Source organism: Vulpes vulpes, chromosome 6 (assembly GCF_048418805.1).
Source record: "Vulpes vulpes isolate BD-2025 chromosome 6, VulVul3, whole genome shotgun sequence".
NCBI classification, from domain to species: domain Eukaryota; kingdom Metazoa; phylum Chordata; class Mammalia; order Carnivora; family Canidae; genus Vulpes; species Vulpes vulpes.
Window position 1 is genome coordinate 2,425,831 of NC_132785.1, and position 27,005 is coordinate 2,452,835.

Genomic DNA, 27,005 nt, shown 5'->3' on the forward strand with positions numbered 1-27,005 from the left:
GGTGTGTGTGTCTGCATGTGCATCCAGTTAAAAAACCTCTTTGGGTGTTTGTATGCATGTCATGTGAAAAGCCAAATGACTTAAGTTCACATCTCTGTCTTTCACAGCGGAACAAGCCTACTTCTACCATGTTAGTCAAAGCTCTATGTCTGGCATATCTCTAATAAATTCTACTACTTAAACTGGCTTGAGTAGGTTTGTGTTCCTGACACACCAAAGTACCTGACTAAGAAAAAGAAGCCAGGTTTCCTAACATCACAAAAATAGATACCTTTTAATTATCACCAGAATTTTTGTTTTTACATTTACCTGTCATAGCTCAATTATAAGAAGAAATTCAATTCAACTGTAGAATAAAATATAGAAGGCCAGTTTTTTATTAGACCTAAGATTTTCACTCTGGTTTTGCCACTGACAAACTGTATGACCTTGAGCAATTCAGCTGGGAGTGAGAAGCCTTGGCTTAAGTTATTCCCTATTAAGTTTGCCTGTCTGCCTATGTAACTAATGGCATGCTAGAGGTTTAATTACTGAAAGCAAAACAAGTAATAAGCTAATGATCTACAGAGGAAAAACAAAAAGGAATTATTTAAACACAAATTTGATCATGGATGAAACATGGCCTTGAAATTCGTAATGGCAAAGAAAGAAAACCCTGAGCTAATTAGAAATGTCCTTTCACATTTGAAAAGACCTCACAAAGTTCAACTCAAAGTTTAGTATGATCTCACAGACAAAACCTCTAAGTGGAAATATAGCACAAGAAGAGTTACATGTTCTAAGGAAATGAAATTCTGATTATGTAATCACAAATAATCCTAATGAGATGACAAAGCAGTTAGAGAAACTAGTTTCTTTGGGAAGCTCAGATTTTTTTTTTTTAATTTTATTTAAATTCAACTCAGATTTTTAAAAGAACATGTACAAAAGAAAAAAAGAAGACCAATTATCAATACAAATCTTGATGTGAACGTATAAGGAAAGTCTCACAAAGGTTCAAGCCTACTAAGAACTTAGGTTCCCCAAAATGCTAGTAAAACAGCAACAAAAACTTTAAAGCTATGTTTGTAACAAGTAGTTTGTTAGGGGAAAGACAGCACAAGGCTGATAACAGAAAGAAGAGCTCAAAAACAATTGTGTCTTCATCTTTTCCATCTGTAAGTACTGCCCCAACTTTAAGACCAGACAAAAATAAAATAAAGAAATTAAAGTCTGTGATAATTTAAAAGGAGTCCTACAAAGCCAGTTCATTTAAACATATTTAAAATTCTAGGCCCAAACAAATTATATCTCAAGGTCTTGAAAAAACTTAATATGAATAAAAAATGAGTAAATGCTGCCCTGATTTTTAAAAATAGGTAAAAAGGGAACATTCCAGACAGCAAAGAATGATTAGCTTAAAAATGATCTCGAAACAATTTCTAGAAGAGAGAATCAAGCATGTGACAAGAATGTGAAAAGTACGTAGAATGTGAAAAGCCAAAATGGATTAAGAAAAGTACAAACTAAATTAATTTTATTTTTTTTCAAGATTTTATTGTGGGGCGCCTGGGTGGCTCAGCCGATTAAGCATCTGTCTTCTGTCAAACAGCACACACACAAGCAGGCAGGCAAAGGAGAAGGGAGATGTAGGCTGGATCACAGGACCCCAGGATCATGACCTGATAGTCAGTAGGCAGACACCTACTGGCTGAGCCACCCAGGTGCCCCTGATTTTCCTTTTTAATCAAGGCTTGATAATGTCTGGCAATGACATAGAATGCTATTTCAGTGAATCTTGATTTCCTCTAATAGTCCTGTCAGTTAAGATAGAGAAATGGAGGTGGGATAATTGTAGAGAGAAGTAAATTCAGTTAGGCCAACAATTCTTTCTGAAGAGTAATGAAGGGACAGTGAGCCAGCAAGGGTTTTATCTTTGGTCCTGTCCTATCCGATATCGTTTTCAGTGACTAAATTAAAGACTAGAAAACTCATTTAATATATTGTGGAAGAAGAAAAACTAAAAGGGAAAGAAAATATAAAAGGAGATTCAAAATTCAAAAAGATTCTGATAAGCTAGGAAAATGAAAAAAACAAAAAGAGATACTTAAGAATAAATCCACTTCTGCATGCAGGCTTAAAATTTTTAGTAAAATAAATAGAAGATGGAAGACTGGTGGTAATTTACATGAAAAAGAATCTTATATTTGTGATTTAAAGTGATTTTGTGATTTAAAATTATTAAATTTGTTTTTAGAAGGTAATGAAATTTTATGTTATATATCAAAAGACCAGAATTTCTAGGTTTCTCTGAAAATATTGTAATGTTTTATGAATCATTTAGACTCAAACTGTAATGACACCTCTAATATGTGCAAATGCAAATCATATGTAAAATAGGGTCAATCTAAAACTCTCATAAAACAAATAGAATTCTACATTGACAATTTTTCAATATATTGCTGAAAAGACAAAATAAGGCAACTGACATAAGAACTTCCTCTATAAAGACACTTTTTGTTTTTGAAATTCTGTTCCTTGGCCTAGCTCAAAATACTTTCAGAAACTTCCTTTACACTAGTTCTTGAAAGTTTTAGTAATGGTATTACCTACTAAAATTAAAGACCATGTGTCAGAATGTCATATTTCCTTTTATACAATTTTACTTTATGCTAAGGAATCTTTACGAAATGGTACTGAAATGGTAAAAGGAGAAAGAAAAGGTCAGAAAAAATTGGCCTATTCTCATAAGCTTTCTGATACTAATTTAGAGCTGTTAAACTATTTGAAAAGCTGAACTGATAGTGAAAGAAATACTGTTTACACCTTTCCAATACTCTAAATGAAATAATCCAAGGGTACCTGGCTGGCTGGGTTGGTACAGCATCCGACTCTTAATCTCAAGTGGTGTAAGTTCAAGCCCCACATTGGGTGTTGAGATTACTTAAAAAATATAATTTTAAAAAATAATGAAAAATAAAAGAAATAATCAAGGAAAAATAAATTTTTAGTTAAATTGCCAGTTTGATAGATTTCAGTATATTAACTAATTTATACAATTTTTTTTCAAAGGTTTATTTATTTGAGTGCACCCACATGCAAGTGGAGGCGGGGGGGGGGGGGCAGACAAAAAGAAGACAGAGAATTGCAAGTGGACTCCTCGCTGAGAGCAGAGCTCAACATTCTGATTCCACAACCCATGAGATCATGACCTGAGTTGAAATGAAGAGTTGGATACTCAATTGAATGAGCCACCCATGCACCCCTACACAAAGAAAACTTTTTTTTTAAGGATTTTATTTATTTATTCATGAGAGACAGAGAGAGACAGAGACAGAGAGAGAGAGAGAGAGAGAGAGAGACACAGGCAGAGGGAGAAGCAGGCTCCATGCAGGGAGCCTGATTGGCACTTGATCCTCAGACTCCAGGATTGCGCCCTGGGCCCAAGGCAGGCACCAAACTGCTGAGCCACCCAGGGATCCCCTACACAAAGAAATCTTAAACTAAATTTTATTGAAAGACTTGATTACCTAGGGATATTAATAAGTAAACAGCTTGTTAAATGACATATGTATGAAACTTTATCCTACATAAAATCTACAACTTTTAAAGCTTTGGTGGGGAAAAAAAATTTTATATATTCTATCTATTCTTACATCAAATGATTAAAAAGAGTAAATCTCTTCCTAGTAGCAAAAGTATTAACAACAAATAAATGTAACCTGTATACATACAGAGATGTACAGTCTTCTGGAAAGGAGTCTTCATATGATGTAGAGGGCAATGAACCTGATTTATTTTCCTGTTCATTCTGAGTCACAGATATATGATCTACATGAAGAAAATACAAATGTTTGAGTAACAAGTATACCAAGTTAAAAATCATTTACTGTAATATCTAAATAATATCTTTAGTGATTAGAGGTATCTGGAGCCCTTCAATCTACAAATATAGTAAGACTTTAAAATTAAGCCAAAAAATTAGGTGTCAATATTTTCAAAAACACTAAGAAAATAAGATAGGATAAAGTAAAAGACTTAGGATAGAGAGACTTCTATCAGAGAAAATGTAGTTTGGCCTGAACTTAATCTGAATTTTAATCAACCTTTATTTATTTATTTATTTTAAACGTTTTATAAATAAATTTTATTTATTTATTAATGAGAGAGAGAAGCAGGCTTCCTACAGGGAGCCTGATGTGAGACTCGATCCCGGGACTCCAGAATCACACCCTGGGCCAAAGGCAGGCGCTAAACTGCTGAGCCACCCAGGGATCCCCTTAATCAACTAAGGTGAACATTTACTATCCTTATCTGTTAGCATTTTAAAGAAAAATAACATAACTCTTACTAAAAGGTCACAAAATGGAAAGTTTATGTTATCTCTTACTTTCTCATTTTTCAACTGCTACCTTCATTTTTGGAGGGTGCGGTATCTGGTTACCTCTTTTAATATTTCCATTTGACTTTTCATATTACTCATTCTATCTCTCTGTGCTTAATTTTATCTCATGTCTTGTCTCTTCTTTTTCCGCGTCACCTAGTCTTACTAACACGACTACAATAAACTGTGTATTTAATGAGAAAAGTTACAGATTTCCTATTTTTATTTTGAAAAATGGATGTATGGAATATTCTATGGTTTAAAGACATATGTGTATATATACACACATATACGTATGTCTTCCTCCACCCTCGTTTTTTAGGGAAAGCATGCATGTGAGGGGCAAGGGCAGGGGGAGGAGGAGAGGACCTTAAGCAGGCTCCTTACCCTGTGTAGAGCCTGACACGGGGCTCAACCTCATGACCTGAGATGATGGCCTGAGCTAAAATCAAAAGTCATATGTTTAACTGACTAAGACACTCAGGTGCCCCTAAAAGTATTTTTTAAATGTGTTCTCTTCTATGCACTAATGGACTTTAAGAAAAAAAGTGATTCTCATCCTGCCTTAGATTATTAACTTGCAAATGTCTTTCGGTGCAGAAAAAAAAGTGTTTGAAAAGTTTAAGTAAATAAAAGAATAGCTTGGGATCCCTGGGTGGCGCAGTGGTTTGGCGCCTGCCTTTGGCCCAGGGCGCGATCCTGGAGACCCGGGATCGAATCCCATATCAGGCTCCCGGTGCATGGAGCCTGCTTCTCCCTCCGCCTGTGTCTCTGCCTCTCTCTCTCTCTGTGACTATCATAAATAAATAAATAAATTAAAAAAAAAAAAAAAGAATAGCTTAAGTTATAAAAAGAGAACACTATTTGGCTACTTGGAAAATAATTATTCCTCTTTAATTATCAAGGTAAAGAAAACTTTAAAATCTGATAGTTGATAAGGACTATAATTCTGGATTAAAAATTAAGTTTTACAAATTAAGAATTTGATTTTTCCTAATTTCTTTGTATGACTCATATAAAACCAAACTAACAAATATGAATAAATGTATATAAACATAATTAGAAATAAGACACTGAAAAAAAAAAAGATTTTAAAATTAATCATTAGATAAAGGAGGAAAGGGGAAATAATAATTCCTCTCAAGAAAACAGTATCCAATCCTTTGGGGACACAGCACATATTTACAGTTATACACAAGCAAGGAAAATAAAAGTAATTACTGGTTTGGGCAATCCAGGTTCTATCTGGGATAGCTTGTTTTGACACCAAGTCTTTTTGTTTCTCCCAGTCTCACTATTCTTTTTCTGTTTTTTTTTTCCCACTATTCTTTTTAAAAAAAATACTAACATGAAATTTTATCCCTATGAAGTTCTTAATCCTTGTATTTGCCAATAATATCAATTATACAACTCCCCAATTACTTAGTTACAAATATTGCTCTACGTTGGCAAACATATACTTGTATTTTGATAAATTCATATTTCAAGTGAACTATATAAAAATATGAAATCATTACAAAAAAATCCCTAAACCAAAACCCAATTTACTTTCATATAGTAAGAAATAATTTGTTTCAGAAAGAAAAAAAAAAAAAAAACCCACTTATTTCCTCTTACCTCCTCCCACATTTTAAAGCCCCTCTTGCAAAACTAGTGTAATCTCTTGAGTATGTTGATTCCAAGTGCTACTGAAAGATACTGACAAAAGCTGTTTTCTTAAAGAATCCACCCTTCTAAAACTATACATTAACTACTGAAATAGAGAATACTTTTGAATACCATAAAGTTTTTTTAAAAATAGACTGATGATGCTAGCTATATTTTCAGAGATTTAAAACCTTAATCCTACAAATTATGCAGTTAAAATTACTCTAATTTGTTAACAATATTTAGCAGTATTTTTTTTTAATATTTAGCAGTATTAATTAAAATTCAGTAAAGCACTTTCTTAAGATTTTAGATAATTAGACACAAAGATTTATAGGAGAGTGATTCTGATAAAAAAAAACTTTTTTTCTTTTCTCAGTTCTGGGATATTATCTTTGATCAATCCCTTCTAAAATGAATTTGTTTACAGTCTGCAAGACTAATGGTCTAATAATAATCTAGAAATAAAAAATCCTTACACTAACATATCTATGCTGGAATATACCTTTCTAGTACTGTTTTTCTCACAAAGTGGGTTTACAATAGTTTGCAGTCTTAGAATGTTCTGAAGAAGAGATACATTTGCTTACTCTTTCCCTAGGACATTCAGAAGAATGTGCATTTCCTATCTCTGGATGGGTAGGACTTTTCATTTAATAGGGAAATTGACTTATATAATTTGCCAATATAGATCTTTTTTTTTTTTTTTTTAAATCTTACCCATTTATTCATGACAGACACAGAGAGAGGCAGAGACAAAGAGAGACAGAGACACAGGCAGAGAGAGATGCAGGCTCCATGCAGCGAGCCGGATGTGGGACCTGATCCCGGTCCCTGGGATCACACCCCAGGCCGAAAGCGGCACTAAACCGCTGGGCCACCGCGGATGCCCTAGATCTTACATTTCACTTTAACTAATCTTTAGGTAATCTGACATACTTAAGTCAATTAAGCCTGCTTCGAGTCAAGAAAATAACAGAAAACTCAAGGTTAGGATTAGAAATGCACATACCCTTTATCAATGTGGAATTGTTACTTATGGTTGCTTCATTCACTAGAATCATTGCTTGAATATATTCTGTTAAGGAAAATAAAAAAGTATGAAAACAATCATCAGCAGCATCACTTTCATTCATGGTGGCAGCTACTGTGCTAAACAATTTACAAACTTTATCTTATTTAATCTTCATTAACTCCTCTGAGAGGTTCTTATGACAATTACCAGCATTAGAAACAAAAACTGAGTCTTAGGTTAAACTATTTATTCCAAGGTGCCTGGGTGGCTAAGCCAGCTAAGCACTCAACTCTTGATTTCAGCTCAGGTTGTCATCTCAGGGTTGTGAGATCGAGCCCTGTGTTAGGCTCTGCACTGGGTGTGGAGCCTGCTTACAATTCTCTTCCTCTTGCTCCCTCTGCCCCCCTCTCTCCCTCTCTAAACAAAACAAAACAAAAAAACAAAATCAACCCCCCAAAACATTATATATTCCAGGTCAAATCAGCAAGGAAGTGGTAGAACTGGATTCAAAACTAGATCTGACTCCTGAAAGGAATGAAAAAGAATATTAAAATGAAAAACAATGGGATGCCCCGGTGGCTCAAGGGTTGAGTGCCTGCCTTCAGCCCAGGGCATTGATCAGAAGTCCCGGGTTCGAGTCCCACCTCAGGCTCCCTGCAGAGAGCCTGCATCTCCCTCTGCTGTGTCTCTGCCTCTTTCTCTGTGTCTCTCATGAATAAGTAAATAAAAAATAATAAAATAAAACAAAATGAAAAACAATACTATTTTTGGACAAGCAAACAAAATTTAATGTCTATAAGAATATCCAAAAAATATTAAGAATGGTCTAAAAGACAATTTGCTTGAAAATCTTACATCCTGAAGCAAAGAAGTAGGTTTCTACATAAAAGTCTAAGGCTCTCCAACCAGGGTTGAAAACTAAGAGACAGGAAAAATAAAAATTTGGCTGACTGAACTAGCTGTCTATGTAGAGTGCAGTTCTGCTTTCAGAAGACTAGTAAGGCAAATTCTGTTTAAAGCAGGCAAAATATAGTCAAATGTGCTTTCATATTTTAAAAGACACTAGGTGTCTGAGTGATGCAGTGATGGGTAATTTGTCATATTTTTCTATATGTACTAAATGTTGTACAATGAGCAGATACTACTTCTGCAATGCCCACCCCGCCTCAAAAAGAATTAGAGAAAAAGAAAACATGGACAGCAAAGTAGCCTGAGAGAAAAAGAGATAAATTCACAGCAGCTGTTATTCAAAGTAATCATCTTTACCCATTTTTACTAAGTGTCTATGATATATGGTAAAATCAAGTGTTTACAGAAGCAGGGCACAAACACAAAGGAAACAGAATGCATAGTAGCTCTTAGAAAACAAAAAAAAAAAATTGACTTTTAAAATGAAAAATACTGGAAATAATTGTACTATATTGCCATTGGTTAATATTTAGCATTAAATGTATTTAATGTTTTTTGTACTCCATACCTTTATTTGTGGCAGACCCATCTTTGATCTTTTGTTTCAGTGATTGCAGCACATTTTGCACTTGTTCAAATATGAAGTCCACTTTTCCATCATCTTCCAGTTCCATCCAGAAAGTTTTTGCATCACCTAAAATAAAAATAAGTGAATAGCTTGAGTGCTCAATAGAAATGGACTATAATTTCCCCAAGGCACATGTTATATAGAATCCACTTGGTTTCTAAATAATATCAAAATTTTATTGGTCTTCATTTACCTTGAGGGAAAAAAATTTTGATCATTATTTCCTTATAAGAACTATAAACAAAGAATATGACCTAAGTATTTCATTTATTTCTGCCAACAAAAATACGTTAAAAATTTCAGTGATACTATTTCTGGTGTTCCTGGAAAACAGAAGGAACAGCTTCATTCTAAGGTGGTGGTAGACATATATAAAACATAAGCATTTTAAAAGTTTCAGGGATATAATTTCCACTGAATATGGAAGTGGACAGTTATAGAATGAAACATCTCAATAAGGACGCCTGGTGGCTCAGTGGCTGAGCATCTGCCTTCAGCTCAGGGCTTGATCCCAAGGTCCTGGGATCAAGTCCCACATCGGGCTCCCTTGTGTTTCTCATGAGTAAATAAATAAAATCTTTAAAAAAAAAGAAAAAAAAAAGAAACATCTCAATTGCTGTGTATGTCCAACAATGTTTCTAAAAATCTTTTATATTCTTAAAATAATTATATGAAGCAAAATAATGTTCAAACTTTTTATAGGTAGCTATATAGATGAGGCAATATTTCAGATGCTCAGCAAGTGAACACCTTAATCAAAAATTCCTAAAGATAAGTGCCTTGCTGGCTGAGTCAGCAGAGCATGCAACTCTTGAGTTCAACCTGCATGCTGGGGGTAGAGTTTACTTAAAAAAATTTTCCTGGAGGAAATAATTCTTTCGAAGTTGAAAACAGAAATATGAGAAAGACAATTAAACTGGAAAAAGCAAATCTCACATTTCTACCATGTTTAAAAGTAACAAAAATACCTAAAATGTTAAAATTCATTTATATGTTAAAGTGTTAAAATACATAAAATGTTCAAAACTAATGAATAGAGCTTTAAACAAAAGAGGGACATAACAACTATTGTACTTCAGAAAGATCACTTGAGAAGCCACTGGGACAATTAATAAGCAGAGAGCCTAGTAAGTTCACAAAAAATACATTTTTCTTAATAAAAATTAAACCCTGAACCTCTTAAGTTTGGCAACAAGGTGACAATCTTCATAAAAGGCTTGGGTATAGTTCCAAGTCTCCCTGACAAAGTCACCTTACCCAAAGGGGATCTCTCACTAATTAGGGATGATGCCGCCACAGCAGCCTCAGAAGGGGTGTTGGTTCCCTGTTGACACCTTGGCTTGATGCCTACATGAGACCAAGCCTACTTTTAAACTCCCCATAGCACATCTCAGACAAGGTTTCAAGGTCTGAAATAAGCACAATGTAAGAGGACAAAAGGGATGAGGAATGATGCTTCAGAAGTAGAGGGACCGGGACACTTGGGTGGCTCAGCGGTTGAGTGTCTGCCTTCAGCTCAGGGAGTGATCCTGGAGTCCCGGGATCGAGTCCCACACTGGGCTCCCTGCATGGAGCCTGCTTCTCCCTCTGCCTGTGTCTCTGCCTCTCTCTGTGTCTTTCATGAATAAATGAATAAAATCTTAAAAAAAAAAAAAAAAAAAGTAGAGAGACCATGACATGAAGAGCTTTTCATGCCATGCTAAGCAACTCCATTTTTAAGTTTTATTTATTTTTAGTATTTTACTTAAGTTCAATTTGCCAACATATAGTATAACACCCAGTGCTCATCCCATCAGGTGCCCTCCTCGGTGCCCATCACCCAGCTACTCCAACCGCCATACCCTCCTCTTCTGCAACCCTTTGTCTTCTAGTTAGAGGAGTATCTTATGGTTTGTCTTCCTCTCTAAGTTTTCCCCAGTTTCCATCCCTTCCCATATAGTCCCTTCCACTATTTCTTATATTCCTCATATGAGTGAAACCATGTATTTGTCTTTCTCCAATTGACTTATTTCACTCAGCAGAAGAGAGCAACTCTCTTTTTATATGAAAGACTATGGGATCCACTCAAAAAGTTTAAGCATCTTCTGATGTGGTTAGTTTTTTAGAAAGGTTATTAAGTTTCTGACTTGGGCATAGTAATGGTACTCATAGAGATAAGGAGTAAAGATGGGACAAGTGAGAAATTTAAGTAGTGTTAAGTACACTGGATACACAGGCTCCAGAGTAAGATCTGGTCCAATTACATGGATTTTGGAGTCAATGGCACACAAATGCTTGCTGCAATCACAGAGTAGATGTGATTAGGGAGAATGTATACAATGAGAAGAGGGTCTCCGATATACGAGCAATGAATGTAAGAAAAGAGAATCATGGAAACCAAGAAGGAGCAAACAGGTGGAAAGAAAACCAGGAGGGGTAGCCCAGGTGGCTCAGCGGTTTAGCGCCGCCTTCGGCCCAGGGCATGATCCTGGAGACCCGGGATCAAGTCCTGCATCGGGCTCCCTGCACGGAGCCTGCTTCTCCCTCTGCCTGTGTCTCTGCCTCTCTCTCTCTCCTCCCTGTGTATTCTCATGAATAAATAAATAAAATATTTAAAAAAAAAAAGAATGAAAACCAGGAGTCAACACAAAAACAGAAGTGGTGATTAACAACCTAGACTTTGGAGTTCAGATGCATTTGTGTTTGAATCCCAGTACTGCCAGTCGTTAAGCTATTGGACCATATCTATGAAACGGGAATAATAACATCTACCTCACGGAGTTGGATGTGTGGATAAGCATGTGGCTTTTAGCAAAAAATTACTACATAGAGTAAATATATACGTAGTATATATGTATACGTACATATATATACGCACACAGTACATACTAAATACAAATTTTAAAGATGTAAAAGTAAAATTTACCATATACAATTAAACAGGGAATACAGTCTTCAGTGAAAGAAATTAATTTCTAATTGTGGAATTTTTGATTTCATTCAGCTAAGTGGGCAATTATTTTTTGAAGGACCTTCCAGAATCCTTAAAATCATTAAGTTTTTCACTGACAGGTAATGAACAAAAATCACTGGTCTTAGATAAAACTATTTGTGAAAGCACTTAAATGGTTGTTAACATGTTTCTTGAATCAATGTTCCATACTAGGGATTTATCTTTATTTGAGGTGGATATTTAGATGGAAGATTTTGAAAAGCACCAAGTGAACCTACCATCTGAAGTTCAATATCGACAGCATTTGTTGCTAATGATAAAATTTACATTACCAAGTTAAAACTGGAAATTTGTAAACCTTGCATATACCACAGTAAGCCTCATAGCTTCTCTATAATTAATCACTTTTTGATGATATTGGTAGCAATATTAACAAATGTGATTTTTAAATATTATATGATGAAATGTGTCAACATCTGGAAAATCTGCGTAATTTACTGATCCAATTATTTTCCAAGTGGCTAATGCATGATATTATAAAATCATAAAAGATCTATTCAATGTGCAAGAAGGACCAATGGACCTTAATGTAAGAGTGTAATAAAACTCACAGATATGTGTTCAGATTTCACACTACAATTGACCCTGAAGAAGTAACTACTTGTTGAGTTGTGTAGTTGCATAAAAAAAAAAGTCCACAATTATCTGAAAGGCTATTAAGATATTTTTTCCCAACTTTTTGTATGTGTGAACCTTCATTTTCTTCATACATTTCAACCAAAACAACGTATCATAACAGATTGAATGCAAAAGCAGATAATGAGACTCCTTCTATTAAACTAACTATAAAAGAGATTTATAAAGGTGTAAAAACAATGTTTTCCTAATTTTTTTTAGAATAGTTACTTCTCACAAAAATGTAAATTGTTAACATGCTGCGTTTATTGTTATTTTTTAAATGAGTCCATTAACATTTGTGAAGCTTCTCAATTTCAATTCCTATTTTTTAAAGATTTCATTTGAGAGTGAGCAAGCCCGAGTGAGAAAGAGAGCAAGTGGAGGGGCAGAAGTGAGGGAGAAGCAGACTGCCCACTGAGCAGGAAGCCTAATGTGGGATTTGATTCCAGGACCCCAGGATCACAACCTGAGCCAAAGGCAGATGCTTAACTGAGCCACCCAGGAGCCCCAGTTTCTAATACAGTAAATATGAAGAGATATTATCCACATAAACTAAAACTGGCAGGGATTTTAAGTACTTTTAAGAGTATAAAATAGTCCTGAGACCAAAATGAAGTTTGAGAACTACTGGCCTAGATGAATAGTCCAGTGACTACATCATCAACAGTATGATCTGTATAACAATCTGTATATTACAAGTGTGTTAAAGGGTAGTGAAATTTTAAAATATCTTTAAGAGGTCAGATCCAAGGAAGGAGTGCTGACCACAATAAAAACATCTAACTGAAAAAAAAAAAAAAAAAAAAAAACATCTAACTGTATTACAACTGTATACACAACCTCACTGAAGGGCTAGGTAGAAAAGATGCTAACCTAAATAACTTTGGAAATAAGTGGAGTCTTTAAGACTAAAGGCAAAAGGAACTGTGCATAAGCACTGTAGTTTCCTATCCGGGAATAAGTTTACATTTCTGATATGGCTACACACACACACACACACACACACACACACACAGAAATTGAGTAACTAAATGGGTAACAGATGGTGGCAGCCACTTTTCTCACTGTTGGGAGAGATGTGTAATGGATTAGAGTTGGGAACATCAGAATAAACTCATGTTTAGCTTAATATAGATACTGATGGTTACATATAGAGACATTTATAGATATGTGTATATACAGGTTAGCATACACATACATTTCCTTGCTCTGTCAGCCAAAAGGGCCTATAAGCAAGGACAGCCCAGTAACAACTATCGCCCAGATCTTGGTTTCTGACACCATCCTTCATTAAAAGGAACCAAGGCTCATTCAAGAAATGGCTGACTCTAGAACTGGGACAGGAAATATACAAGATACACCTGCAGCATCTTAACAGGACCAGAAAATGAGGAAGTGCTAAAAAAGAAAACAAAAACAAAAACACATTGATACGAGTATGTCAAAGGGACACAGACCCAACTGAAAGAGCTCCTAACAGCCAATACTGGGACGATTTGAGTAACAAAACAGTACTGGATAGAGTAACATAATTACGCATAACTCCATACTGAAATAAATAAATGATTGAAAAAATACATAACTGGGAGAAAGGAGATATGTCCCCTTGTAAAAGAACTCCAAATAATTAATGTAGATATTCTGTTCTCAAAAAACAATAACATGAGCTGCATATAGGGATTTCCTATCAAAAAGTACTGTAGGGAAAGGGAGAGAAAAATGTAATTTGCAGTGGAGAAATCACATAACACTATGTCAGCCAGATGATCAAGCTCAATATCCACAAGAGAGAAATGTTATGTTGATAACAAATACCTCTGATGTGATTACCTCTATGGTCTTCTTCCCAAAAACCTATAACCTTGCTCTAATCATGAGAAAAAAAAATCAATAAATAATTCCAATAAGAGGGGCATCCTACAAAATACTTGGCTACAAAATACTACAAAATAAAACACAAGTTTGAGAAACTATTATATCCAAGAGAACCCTATGGAGACATGACAAATAAATATAATGTGACATCCTGGAACAGAAAAAGACATCAGGTACAAACTACAAAAATATGAATAAACTATGCACTTTAATTATGCATATTATGGTTCATGAATTGCAAAAAATGTACCAGCCAAATGTAAGATGTTAATCATAAGTAAAATTGGATGTAGAAGATAGGGGAATTTTCTGTACTGTCAACTTTTCTTTAAAAAGTGAATCTAAAGGTTTTCTAAAAGAATAAAGTGTATTTTGTAAAAAGTAAAAAAGTACATTAAAGAACTTATTTTTATATATATAATTAATTATAAAGACTCAAAATTGTTGACTACATGAGAATAAATCCTAAATTCCTTCAAATGTGTAACCGTCACTTGCAGCGAAAAACCTTGGAAGTTCCACAATTCAGCTTCATTAAATAGTCTATACACTTTATAATGTTTAACAATGGTTTCGAAACTTACCATTTTTTTCTCCCATCTTTTGGCGTCGTCCATAAACATAAAACTCTTCAAAATTAACTTTCAAAGGACTGAATCACTTTGATTGAAGAATATAATTGGAATCCAACTGGCATCCAACTATGGTCTCTATGAAATTTGCAGTCCTCAGAGAAAATACATCATTATGCCAATTCTAAACCCAATATTCTTGGATGCTTGAATTTTCAAATAGTAACTGTGGTTGAAGAAACTTTAAAAAATGACCACTAGTCCCATCTGATGCCAAGTCCATGCAACTTCAGATCACTGATAATATCTTTTTAAAAATAAAAACCAACTCCATCTTTTGGTCCAGGGATGCATGAAACATTCTGTAAAGAAAACAATAAAGATTGGTACGTATGTGCGAAGAATAAAATACATTAAAAAAAAAACGATTATTTTAACAACAGCTTTATCTTTTAAAATAACATACACTGTTATAGAAACAAGAATGCATATTAAATGGGAAAATGTGTAAAATATCAAAATTACAAAGTTACAGAGAAATTAAGAATCATCCATACTTAAAATATTAATTCACATAAACTATCCCCATTTTATAAATATTTTTAAGCTTTTCTTATTTTTTATAAATACTTTACAACAACTTTTACAATGGGGATGGTAACACTAACTACCTCAAAGGGATGTTGTAAAGATTTAATTACTTAGAACAGTGGCTGGCACATACAAAAGACTCCATAAATATTAGCAATTATTATAGTTCTTTCAGTATATATACTTTTATTTTATTTTTTTTTAAGATTTTATTTATTTATTCATAGAGAGAGAGAGAGAGAGAGAGAGAAGCAGAGACAAAGGCAGAGGGAGAAGCAGGCTCCACGCAGGGAGAACGACGTGGGACTCGATCCCGGGTCTCTAGGATCACACCCTGGGCTGCAAGCGGGGCTAAACTGCTAAGCCACCAGGGTTGCCCTCAGTATATATACTTTAAAATAAAATTTGGATTTTAGTGTACGCAATTTTTTAATAATCTTTTATTGATAACGTATCTTGTACTTTCCACCCTCATTAATATTTTTCTATATGACTTTTAAGTGGCTGTTATAACGTACTTTGTTCAATAATCAATCCATGTATTAAAGTACACCAAAGAATCTTAATTAAATTTTCATAAATTATTAATTAGTACTGTAAATAAACCTCTATATTGGACATTTAGATTATCTCTATTTTTTTCAATATAATGAATAATTCTGGAATATATTTTATGCATATGTCTGATTATTTCCGTAAGATATACACTTGTAGGTGGAACTATACATCAAAAGATCAAGAATTCTCAGTCTCAAGATGTTAGCCAACGTATGATAAATTCTTCTCCCAATCCCACACCAAACCACAGAAACATCAGAAGATTTTTTTAAATTAAAAAATATAGTCATGTTAAAAACAAAAAGGGAACTCTCTATGGAGCAAGCTGTGAGACCTCTCTAGGGAAAGGACACAGATGGGAAGCTGAAGACATAATGCCAACCACGATCAGAACACAGCAAAAGGAGAGCGAATTTTCTCACAGAAGATGAGCACACAACTCAAAGTCATTAAATATCTGAGGAAAGCTACACCATAAAAGAGACTTAAGCAAACCCACCAAAGGATGGACTTACAGTCAACAGAACAGAACATCCTGAAAATAATTTTAAAACAAATGTTATTGTATTTAATATCCTCAAAGAGCTAAAGAAGGAAACATCCATACAATAACATGATTTTGAAAAACAATCATTAAGGCATCTTGGACATAAAAATAGTTGTTAAATAAACTCAATAGATGACTGAATTAATGAATGGCATAAACTCAGATGAAGAGCCAGAAGTAAGCTAGAAGACTGAGCTGAGTAATTCATTAGAACACAGAAGAAAGAAATAAGAAGAAAATAGAATGAAAAAGAGGCAATAAATACCAAGAATTTCTCAAAACTGTAAAACACATAAACCAATTAAGGGTCACTGAGTACCAAGCAAGATAAAAATACATGCTACTAGACAAATTGTGTATAAGCTTTAAAATATAAAAAATACGAAGTCTTAGAAGCTTCCAGAAAATCTAGATTATCTAAAATAAACACATATCGGACTGGTAATCAGACTTCTCATCAGAAATACCAGATGCAGCAAGTTAAGGCAAAAAGTAAGTCTGACCCCAGAATGCCATTTCAGCCAAGCTATCTTTCAATAGTGGAAGGGAAGAGACTTTGAGACATTCAAAAAGCCACTTAGGGACTCTCTGAAAGAAAGTACCCAAAATTTTGTGAAAAAAACTAACACACACAGAAGTACTCAGATATAAGAAGCAAAAATGAGAAAATGACTAAAACACATTAATGCTAAAGACTGATTAAAAATGGGTTTTAATAACAAATGAACAAAAATAATACAAATAAGTGTGGGAAATTATAGAAGGGAAATGGAAGGGGATTATTGCTAGATTGGTATAAGTTAAGTAGAAGCAGGTCAAGTTTTTCTTCATAGGGGAGGATATCAACACTAAATTTAGATTGTTAAGAAAACAAATTTAAGAACTACGTTGAAAATGCAAAGGTATTATATTTTTTTAAAATATGGAGAACAAAGAAAACTTGGGGCCAACCTCAATTAAAAAGAGAAATGGAGGGGCGCCTGGTGGGGGGGGGGAGGGCTCAGTGGTTTAACGTCTGCCTTCAGCTCAGGGCGTGATCCCAGAATCCTGAGATTGAGTCCTTCATCAGGGCTCTCTGCATGGAGCCTGCTTCTCCCTCTGCCTGTGTCTCTGCCTCTCTCTCTCTCTGTGTCTCTCATGAATAAATGAAATCTTAAAAAAAAGAGAGAGAGAAATGGAAAAATAAAAGATACAAGAGAAAAGCACAGTAAATAAGAGGACAAAAGGCCACACTGTTAATAATCACAAAAAAGGTGAATGTGTTAATCTAACTTCGTAAAGGACTCTCAAAACTGGATTGCAAGCAAAACCTAGCTATGACATTTTAATGTAAAATACCCACTTAATTCACACAAAATGTCATCAAAAGGTTGAAATTACAGTACGTGAAAAAGACATACCAGCAAATAGAAACATTCATATCAAACAAAATAGAATTTTATATGAAAACCAATAGAAAAAGCAAAGAGAAACACTTTACAGAACAATTCACATGAATTTCAAATTGAAATGCAAAGGTAAAAAAAAAAATGAAATGCAAAGGTATTATATTTTTTAAAATATGGAGAACAATGAAAACTTGTGGCGAACCTCAATTAAAAGGAGAAATGGAGGGGTGCCTGGGGGGCTCAGTGGTTGAACGTCTGCCTTCAGCTCAGGGCGTGAAGCTGTAACACTTCATCTGTAAACACTTTACAGAACAATTCACATGAATTTCAAATTGAAATTACTGACTTAATATCAGAGAGGCTCAAGTAGTAGAAATCCCAATTAAAGGCAAAAGTATTAAAAAAAAAAAGCCTAAACAAAAGTTAGACTCGGGGCTGTGAGATCAAGCTCCTTGTCAGGCTCTGTGCTCAGGAGTCAGCTTGAGATTCTCTCTCCCTCTCTGCCTCATCTGCTCGTACTATTTCTCTCTCTCAAGTAAATAAATAAAATTAAAAAAAAATAACGTTCATAACTTAAAACCAAACTATCCCACTTTCTGGTATCTATCCCTGAGAATCGCACATGTGCACAATATAATACATACCAGGATTTCCCTGCAGCATTGTCTAGAGTTGAAAAACTGGGAACAACCAACGTCCGTCAAAAAGAGAATTGCAAATAAAATACAGTATATAGTACCTATCAAACAAGATAGAATTTAATATAAAACCAATAAAAGAGACAAAAATAAATGATTTACATTAGCAGAACTCAGCCATACACTGGAACACTATCCAGCAGGTATAAGAAAAAAAAAAGAGCCATAAATACATACGCAGCTATAAATAACTTGTATATACTTCAAAAACACTGTCAAATAGAATTAGAAAATTATACAGTATGATACTGGTCACCATTTTTTTTAAGATTATTTATTTATTTATTCATGAGAGACAGAGAGAGAGAGAGAGAGAGAGAGAAGCAGGCTCCATGCAGGGAGCCTGATGCGGGACTCGATCCTGGGACTCCAGGATCGTGCCCTGGGCCAAAGGCAGGCGCTAAACTGCTGAGCCACCCAGGGATTCCCCTGGTCACCATTTTTAAAAATTACAAATGCATATATGAACCCATTGAGAATGTGTAAGTGTAAAAAAAAGATTTAAAGGTTCTGCATCAAGATCTTTAGTGTGGGTTTGGGGGAACAAGGGGGGGACTCAGGGACTGTGAATTGTTCGTGGTATCTGCAGGGTTCTTTTTTTTTTTATTTTATTTATTTATTCACAAGAGACACAGAGAGAGGAGCAGAGACACAGGCAGAGGGAGAAGCAGACTCCATGCAGGGAGCCCCATGCAGGACTCGATCCTAGGACCCCGGAGTCACACCCTGGACTGAAGGCAGGCACCAAACCGCTGAGCCACCCAGGGATCCCCTATCTGCAGGGTTCTAAGTGTGTAAAAAGGGAATGTAATAGTGCACTTAGTTAAGACTTAAGTGTATAATTTTCAAAAAAAAAAAAAAAAAGCATTGACCATTTTGAAGGCTTTTGGAGCACACCCCCAAGTGCTTTTCTAGAAAGATTCTATCAATGCATATTTCCACCTACAGCAAGCCAGCCTATACGAGTCACTTTTTAAAGAAAACGCTCACAGGGGTTATTCCTATCTTCCGAAACTTTATAAGTAAGGGAACGGTACCCCATGTTTACTGAAGACACTCTGCAAAATAACAGCCAAGCCTAAGGAAGAAAAGTTACACCGCTCATAGCCTCATCATCCATCCAGAGACAACGGGCTTAATATTTTGGAATGAAACTGCATTTTTTTCAATTTGTTCCTATCCCACCCACCTACCCACCCTCCCCCGCCCTCAACTCCCCAAACCCCCACACTTTTTCATTTTGGAGAAGAGCAGCTGGTGTGTGTGGAGCTTCCATTTACGGTTGCTTTCGTTTTTTTGTTTTTTTTTTTTGGAAAACTGGCTCTTTATGAGACTGACCATCACTTACTTCTCATGTTCTTTTTTTTTTTTTTTTTAAGATTTTACTTATTCCTGAGAGACACACACACAGAAAGAGAGAGAAAGAGAGAGAGGCAGAGACACAGGCAGAGGGAGAAGCAGGCTCCATGCGGGAAGCCCGACAGGCTGAGAGCAACGAACGTTTCCGGAGTACCCACACGTGTCGGGCACGCTCCGGCCGGTTCGGAACCGGAACCGGCCCGTTTTACCGATCTGTGGCAATCATGAGAGGAAATTAGCATGCCCATTTTTCTGAGGAGGAAGCTGCGGGGGGGGGGGGGGGGGGTGTCACACCGTTAAGTGCCAGTGACCAAAAAAAAAAAAAAAAAAATCAGGAAGGAACCAGGCAGGATGATTTCAGGGACACCCCATCTTTAATTAAAAAAAAAAAAAAAAAAAAAAAAAAAACAAACCAAACCAAACCAAACCAAACCAAAACCCTCCACCTTTTCAAAAACCCCCTCTCGGCCTCACAGGGAACTCCCGGCGGGTGCGCACTTACCTCAGAGCACAGCCCCCTACACCCGGACCGGGCCGCGGTCCACGGGGGTCCGGTGCCCTCACGGTCGCCTCCCGGCTCCGCCACCTCGGGACAAACGTTTTTTACTTTACTTAGGACTCGTGTTCAGTCTTACCTGGGGCACGGGTCAGCGGCTACACCTCCCAGTTGTGCTTCGGGATTGTTACGCCGCAGTCCCCTTCCCGCAGCTCCTTTGACAGCCTCGGGTTCCCGGCTGCTGAGGAAATCACCCGCTCACGTTACGTGGACGCGCCCCCCTCCCCTCCCCCCCCCCGACCGGAAGTGAGAGGCGGGGCTGGGACCTCGGGACGCCCGCGGGCCCTCCTGCAGCCACCTGGGGCTGCAGGTGCGTCAAAGGGAAGGGGGGGAGCGTGAAGCGCCGGGGTCCGCGCGGCCCAGGGCGCGAGGAAGCGTCAGGCGGCCGCACCACGGCTCTTCCCACGCCGCCCGCCGACCCCGCTCCGTCAGCGAGGCTGGGTCCCCCCTCCCCCCCCCCCCCGGCGGGTCGCGCTCCTCTCCGACTCCACGCCACGGGACCTCACGGCCGCAGACGCCCCCCCGGCCGGGAAGCCCCTCAGCATTTGCCTAGACCCGGCCCCAGCTCCCCCGTGCAGACCTACCTAACGCCAATCCCGCGGCGGACAGCAGCCGGACGCCCGCCGATCCCACTACTTGGCCGGGAGCCCATTGGTTGGACGCCTCCCCGGGTCCACGCCTCAGAGACTCCGCGCGCGTCGCGCCGGCAGCGCGGCGGAGCCGGATCGGCGCGCCGCCTCCCGATTGGCTGGCGGCGCTCTCGCCTAGTCTCGCGCTCTCTGGCCGGGCCAATGGGCATCCTCACAGTCGTCCGAGGCCGGCAGCCCTGGAGTGGTGGCGCGGCCGTTTCCTCTGGTAGGTGTTGCGCTGCCATCTTGTGTGTGGCCGGGACCGGGGTCCTCGGCGGTGGGACCCCGCTCAGGGGGCTCCCCGCGCGGAGGGGTCCTGCGGGGGGGGGGGGGGTCGGGGGCGGGGACACACACCTGCACCTGGTGCCTTCTCGCTTACCGGGCGCGGGAGGTTTTCTTGGGCTGAGTCGGCCCTGGCTAGAGAGGGTGATGGATGGCGGGGAGGAGGACCCCCGGTGGTTTCGGTTCGTCGGGGTTGGGAGGGCTCAGTGGGGGCTCTGACGGACGCCCCGGAACTCGGCCTCGGGACGTCGGGCGGCAGCCCCGCTGGGGAGGCGGTCAGGTGGACCGCCGGATGCGGAAGGGAGCGAGGTGGCGGCTGTCGATGCAGCGGGCGGCGGGGGGTGCGTCGCCGCGGCCTCGGGTCGCCCCGGACCGTCGTTTGCCGCCGTGGGCGACGGGCTGGCCGCTGCAGCGCTGGCTCCCCGCCCAGCCGAGCACCTGATGAGCGCGGGGAGCGCGCTGGTGCGTTAGGGTGCAGCCCGCGTGCGGGCGGTGGTCTCTACCCACCCCCCCCGTTCGCCCAAGCGGTGGCGTCTGCAGAAACGGTGCAGGGGAGGACGGACGTTGGCCGAAGCGTTTGTTTCCCTGGTGACGACCTGTGGAAGATGGACAAGTTTCTGTGTCCGTCCCGACTTGCTCCGTGGCTTCCTCGGGGCCCAGGGGAGGCGCTTGTAAGGGAGAGTTCTCCTGAGCTCTCTCTGGGATGGAGGGAGGAAGGAATTACCTCCTCCTCTTCCTCCTCGGGTTTGGGTCTTATTATTTTTTTATTTTAATTTTATTTTATTTTTATTATTTTATTTATTATTTTAATTTTTAAATATTTTATTTTATTCTTATATTTTTAATTTAATTTAATTTTTATTTATTTTTAATTATTATTTCATTATTTTTATTTACTTATTTTTATTTTGTATTTTTAAATTTTTATTTTTAATTTTTATATTACTTATTTTATACTTTTTATGTTTACTATTTATTTTACTTTTATTTTTTTATTTTTATTTTTAGATTTTTATTTTTATTTTATTATTTTATTTTAATTTTATTTATTATTTTTATTTTATTTATCATTTTTTATTTTATTTATTTATTTTAATTTTTAATTTCTATTTTATTTATTATTTTACTTATTTTATTTAATTTATTTTATTTTTATTTTTATTTTATTATTTTATTTTTATTTATTTTTATTTTTAAATTTTATTTTATTTTTATTATTTTATTATTTATTTATTTATTTTTAATTTTATATCGAAGGAGACGGCACGCATTCTTTCATTTGGTAGGAGATTGTATCGGATCTGAAAACCCAGCAGATAAAAGGCCGATATTTTGTGATTAGGATTTTTGATACGCATTGGACGAAAGCACAGAGAAAGATGCTTGCCTCGAGTTGAGTTTTCAACTATCCAGGTTGTTAACCGACGGCTCGACCTGGTCCGGAGGACCATGTGTTCTGTGGCAGGAGTGTCAGAGAAACAGCAGGAATCGAACGATTACAAATTTAATTTTCTTTTTAAAATTTGCCTTTTGAATCATTGAGCCTTAGAAGGCCTAAGTTGCAAGAGTTCAAGTATCAATATAACTCAGCGTTGAGTTGATTGGCGAAGGTGTCTGTGACCTTCGGAAAGGAAGAGATCTTTGGCTAAGAAAGCACATAATAGCTCAGGAGACGTTCGCCAAAACTTGTGTGTAGCATTCTCCTGTAATGATGCTTGGCATATGTTTGAAAGTGCAGCTGTTGAACGAATAAATAAAATGACGCAGTGATTGGAAGGTGTGGCTCTCATTTCTTTCTCACCAAACTGAAAAAGAATTTTTTGAAACCTGCTTTCTAGAAACCTAGACTTGCATTTCCTTTGCACCAAGTTTTATTTGTTGCTTCCAGTTTCTACATACACAATGTTCTAGATAGGTTCATAATCCCCCCCCCCTTTTTTTTTGGTAAGGTCTTTTTATGAAATCATCATACAGAAAAACTGAGATAATGAAGGTGAACCCTCAAGTAATAATGCTGTATTTGCCATATTTTCCTTGAAAGCATACAGTTTCAGTAAATGAATACCAACCTTGTCAATGCCTTGCAACTCTTCTGAAGAAAAATTTATCACTTTTCTAGTTTCTTTTTAACCCTGCTTAAAGTCAAAATACTGCAACTTTAATTTTACTATATTGCATAAATATTTTCTGTAATTTTATTTATTTTTTTTTTATTTTTTTTTTATTTTCTGTAATTTTAAATAACTAATATTTAAATAATAGGCTAGGTAAACCCGAGATTTTTTCCTTTGAAAGATACTGTTCTCTAGATTTCATAATGTATAATCTGAAGATCCTTACAGAATATTTAAATACTACTTTTGCATGAACAATGTTAAGTGACTAAATAAAAATGATTTAACATTGGTCTGTTAAGGATTATTTTTCATTGCAGTCTCATAATAATACAGAAGTTTAGATCTTTTTCCCCCCTTATCAATTGATGTATGCTGTTTAAAATTAGAAAAATTTGATGACACCTTTGAATTGAATGTGGTATTTTGTGGCCGAATGTCGATTAAAATCTATTTACCTTCATAAAAAATAAAAAATGCTCTCATCTTACTTGCAGTTCTTTATCTGATATTTTAAGACTCTAAATGATTTTATTAGTGAAGATTTTAATGAAGCATTTTTTAATTAAAAAACACATTTAATAGTTGATAGGTTTTTCCCACCTCATGAGCTGAAAAACCAAATTTGCGTATAATAATCATTCCCTTTTTTAAAATTATTTTTGAAGTACTAGGAATACCTCCCCACCTTGCTTTGCTTTGTAGTAATTTTGATCATATAAATGTTCCTTTGGGGGAACATTTTGAAATTAATAGAAATATTTCTGTATTCCTCAATTAGTGCATTTTGCCATCACTTTTCCAGTCTTTAACAAATACAGTTCATCATAGGAATAAGTTAAATAATATGACTAAAGATAAAAAATGATTTAAAACTGTATGAAGGCCAAAATTACCATTGGCCGTTTGTGGTGTTCTGTTAATCAATGAAATTGATTGAATGCCTGAGTCATGAGAGTGTCCGTTAACTACAGAAAATTCTTGTGAGATAAACATGTGGGACATTCAGATTATTTCACTTAAAGAGAAAATGTCTGAAGTATTATATATTAAGCTTTTTTTTTTTAAAGACAGGAATCGAAAAACTAATTTTCCCTTTACTATGACTTCTCCCTTTGTAATGATCTCATTTGTTCTTGCCACTTAAACTATACCTTTTGTGCAAATAAGCCCTAATTTTATGTCAAGTTCTGCTCTTGTAAGCCCTTAACACTCGTTTCTCACAGTCTTTGGGACGGTTGGATCCACTCAATTTGTATGCAGCTCTCCATCTTTTACGTTTCCTATGTTGGTTAACAGTATAGGTATCTTCTCAGTGGCTCAAGATTTATAACTTCAAACTCTTCTCCCATTTGCCCAACTGTATAATATGTAGCTTCAGCCTCCAAAACGGCTTTCCTTTTCATTTTTCTGTGCTCATTGCCGCCGCCTGACTTAAGCCCTCTTTTTCATTTTCTTGACGTTTTATATGCCACTGTATTGTTGACAAAATCCCCACTTCTCTCACCTTTGACTTCGTAGTAAAGATACAGGTTTGGCAACTGTGATAACTAAAAAAATAATTGCCATTTCTCAATTTAAAAAAATGTACTTATTTATTTTGAGAGAGAGAGAGGGAGGGTACACACAAGCCTGAAGGGCAGAGGGGGAAAGAGAATCCCAAGCGGACTCCGTGCGGAGCTTGGAGCCAGATGTGGGGCTCTGGCTCAAGGCCCCAACGTCACCACCTGAGCTGAAACCACGGGTCTGGCTCATAACCGACTGTGCCACCCAGGTGCCCCATGGCCTCCCCCTCCCAATTTTTTCAAATAAAATTTAAAAACTCCTTCCTAAGTAAAAATATGAACCAATTAGGTAGCTTTGCTGCAAAACGTTGTCAGCAGCCCCCAGGCTCCTAATGTGTTTCTCTGCCATCGCAGCACTAGCAGCCTGTTACAGGCCAAGCTGGCTGTTCACCTCCTTCCAGTGTTTATGCCTCATGCTCAAGTTAAAGGCCAAAATATATCATGGTAGGAAGCGCTTGCAAGTGGTGGTAGGAGTAGGGTTCTATTCTCTACCTTAATTTTTAAAAAGTTGTATTGTCAGAAAAAAAGATCTTTAACAATTTAATTTCTGTGAGGTTGTCATGAACTTTCGCTGATTCTATTAGGTTACTACAGTTAGATTTGGGAGGAGTAAGGTGCATAGCTTGTGACCCTCAAATACTATGTTTGTGGCCTATATTACTTGCAGACCTAGGGACTACCTTGTTTAATGCTTTTCGCTCTATAGTGGTTCTCACTGCCCACAGTTAACTTTGAAAGTAATTGATGCCTAGCTCAACTTCCTCTTTGAAGTATAGACAAGTTTAACTTAATCACAACCTCTTCTTGCCCTATACTCAGATTTCTTCATTTAAGCATATCTTATGTTACCTTGTTTCTCACAGGCTGTGACAAACAAAATAATTCCCTGGAAGTCAAGACGCCTTCCTGAGTCCTGAACAAGTTTGCATGCAGTTGGTATTGGATGCATGTTTGCTCATTTGAAATACATTTCATATTTCAAGTCAGATCTATACCTTTGGAGAGCGTATTTGTCTCTTATAAATCAAGTAAGAACAGCAGTACCCTAACAGAAAATGAGCAAAGAACATGATCTCATGATCACAAAAAGAACAGGCACAGTGGTTTAAGTGAAAAATATTTAACTTGTGATTAAAGAAATATTTAATCAGGCAGTTTATCTCAGAATGCAGCAAGAGACAAAACTATGTATACTCTTTGACCCTTTGTAAGGAAACTTCTATTGAAATGGGAGATGGGAGTCAAAGCTTTATGATCACAGTGTAATTTTATATTTAGGAATAATTGGCAATAAAATATTACCAATGGTAGAAGAATGATTTTATAAATTATTACACATGCATCATAATAGACTATATTTCAGCCTGTTAAAAGGAATATTTTCAAAAGCTGTTCAGTGATACAGCTATTTAATGAAACTGGGGAAAGGTCACCATTATGTGTTAAATGAGAAAAATATAGAATAGTAATTGAGGAAATGAAATGAGATACCACCATACACAACCTCTTAGAATGCGCCGCGCCCCCACCCCCAAAAAAAGAAAGGAAGAAAAAAATATGAAGTTGTGGCCGCGATGCAAAGCTACTGGATTCATGTCTTGCTGGTGGGAATGCAAATACCACAGGCCTTTGGAAGACAGTTTGATGGTTTTTTGTAAAATTAAACATACCTTTATCATGTGACCTAACAATCTCACTCCTAGGTTGAAGTTTACTAGCAAGGTAAGAGAGCTCCACTAGCTTCTCTTTTTTGCCAGTTGTTTTTGTTTTAGTTTTAGCCATTAAATAGGATATATAATGGCATCTCATTATGATTTTAATTTGCATTTTCCCAAGGACTATTACATGCTTTTCTCATGAAAAGTGAAATGAAACCTATAATCACTTCCCTGCAGATATTTATAGCAGTTGTATTTGTAATCACCAAAAACTGGAAACAACCGAGATGTCTTTTAATTGGGGGATGAGTTTTTTAAAACTTTAGTCCATCCATGCAATGTAAAACAAAACAAGTCTCTTCCTAGTCTGGGAGAGCATAAATACTTGATGAAATGGACGATGATATAACTACATACTAAGTTGTTGTAGGGAAAAAAACC

General features: G+C 37.0%; 2 protein-coding genes across 24 annotated transcripts in view; one reads left to right on the forward strand and one right to left on the reverse strand.

The window, feature by feature from the left end:
- Positions 1-21,098, reverse strand: part of SETDB2 (SET domain bifurcated histone lysine methyltransferase 2) — a 90,903-nt gene extending 69,805 nt beyond the window's left edge. For 7 of the 22 annotated variants that reach the window (XR_012001962.1, XR_012001963.1, XR_012001960.1 and 4 more), the window contains exons 1-6: positions 20,901-21,066; positions 20,396-20,494; positions 14,632-14,981; positions 8,503-8,628; positions 7,023-7,088; positions 3,714-3,810 (exon numbers count right to left, since the gene is read on the reverse strand). Coding sequence is in view for 14 of the 22 variants with exons in the window: in XM_072760540.1 (XP_072616641.1) it covers positions 3,714-3,810; positions 7,023-7,088; positions 8,503-8,628; positions 14,632-14,647 (305 nt within the window). In the remaining 8 variants the exon portion in view is untranslated. Of the gene's footprint in view, positions 1-3,713; positions 3,811-7,022; positions 7,089-8,502; positions 8,629-14,631; positions 14,982-18,347; positions 18,443-20,262; positions 20,498-20,900 lie in introns of all 22 variants that reach the window. The other 15 variants (XR_012001964.1, XR_012001966.1, XM_072760530.1 and 12 more) reach the window with 9 other exon arrangements.
- CAB39L (calcium binding protein 39 like) overlaps positions 21,063-27,005 on the forward strand; it is a 110,652-nt gene continuing 104,709 nt past the window's right edge. The window contains exon 1 of one of the 2 annotated variants that reach the window (XM_072760548.1): positions 21,063-21,171. The gene's annotated coding sequence lies outside the window, so the exon portion shown is untranslated. The remainder of the gene's footprint in view (positions 21,172-27,005) is intronic. The other variant, XM_026017273.2, reaches the window with a different exon arrangement.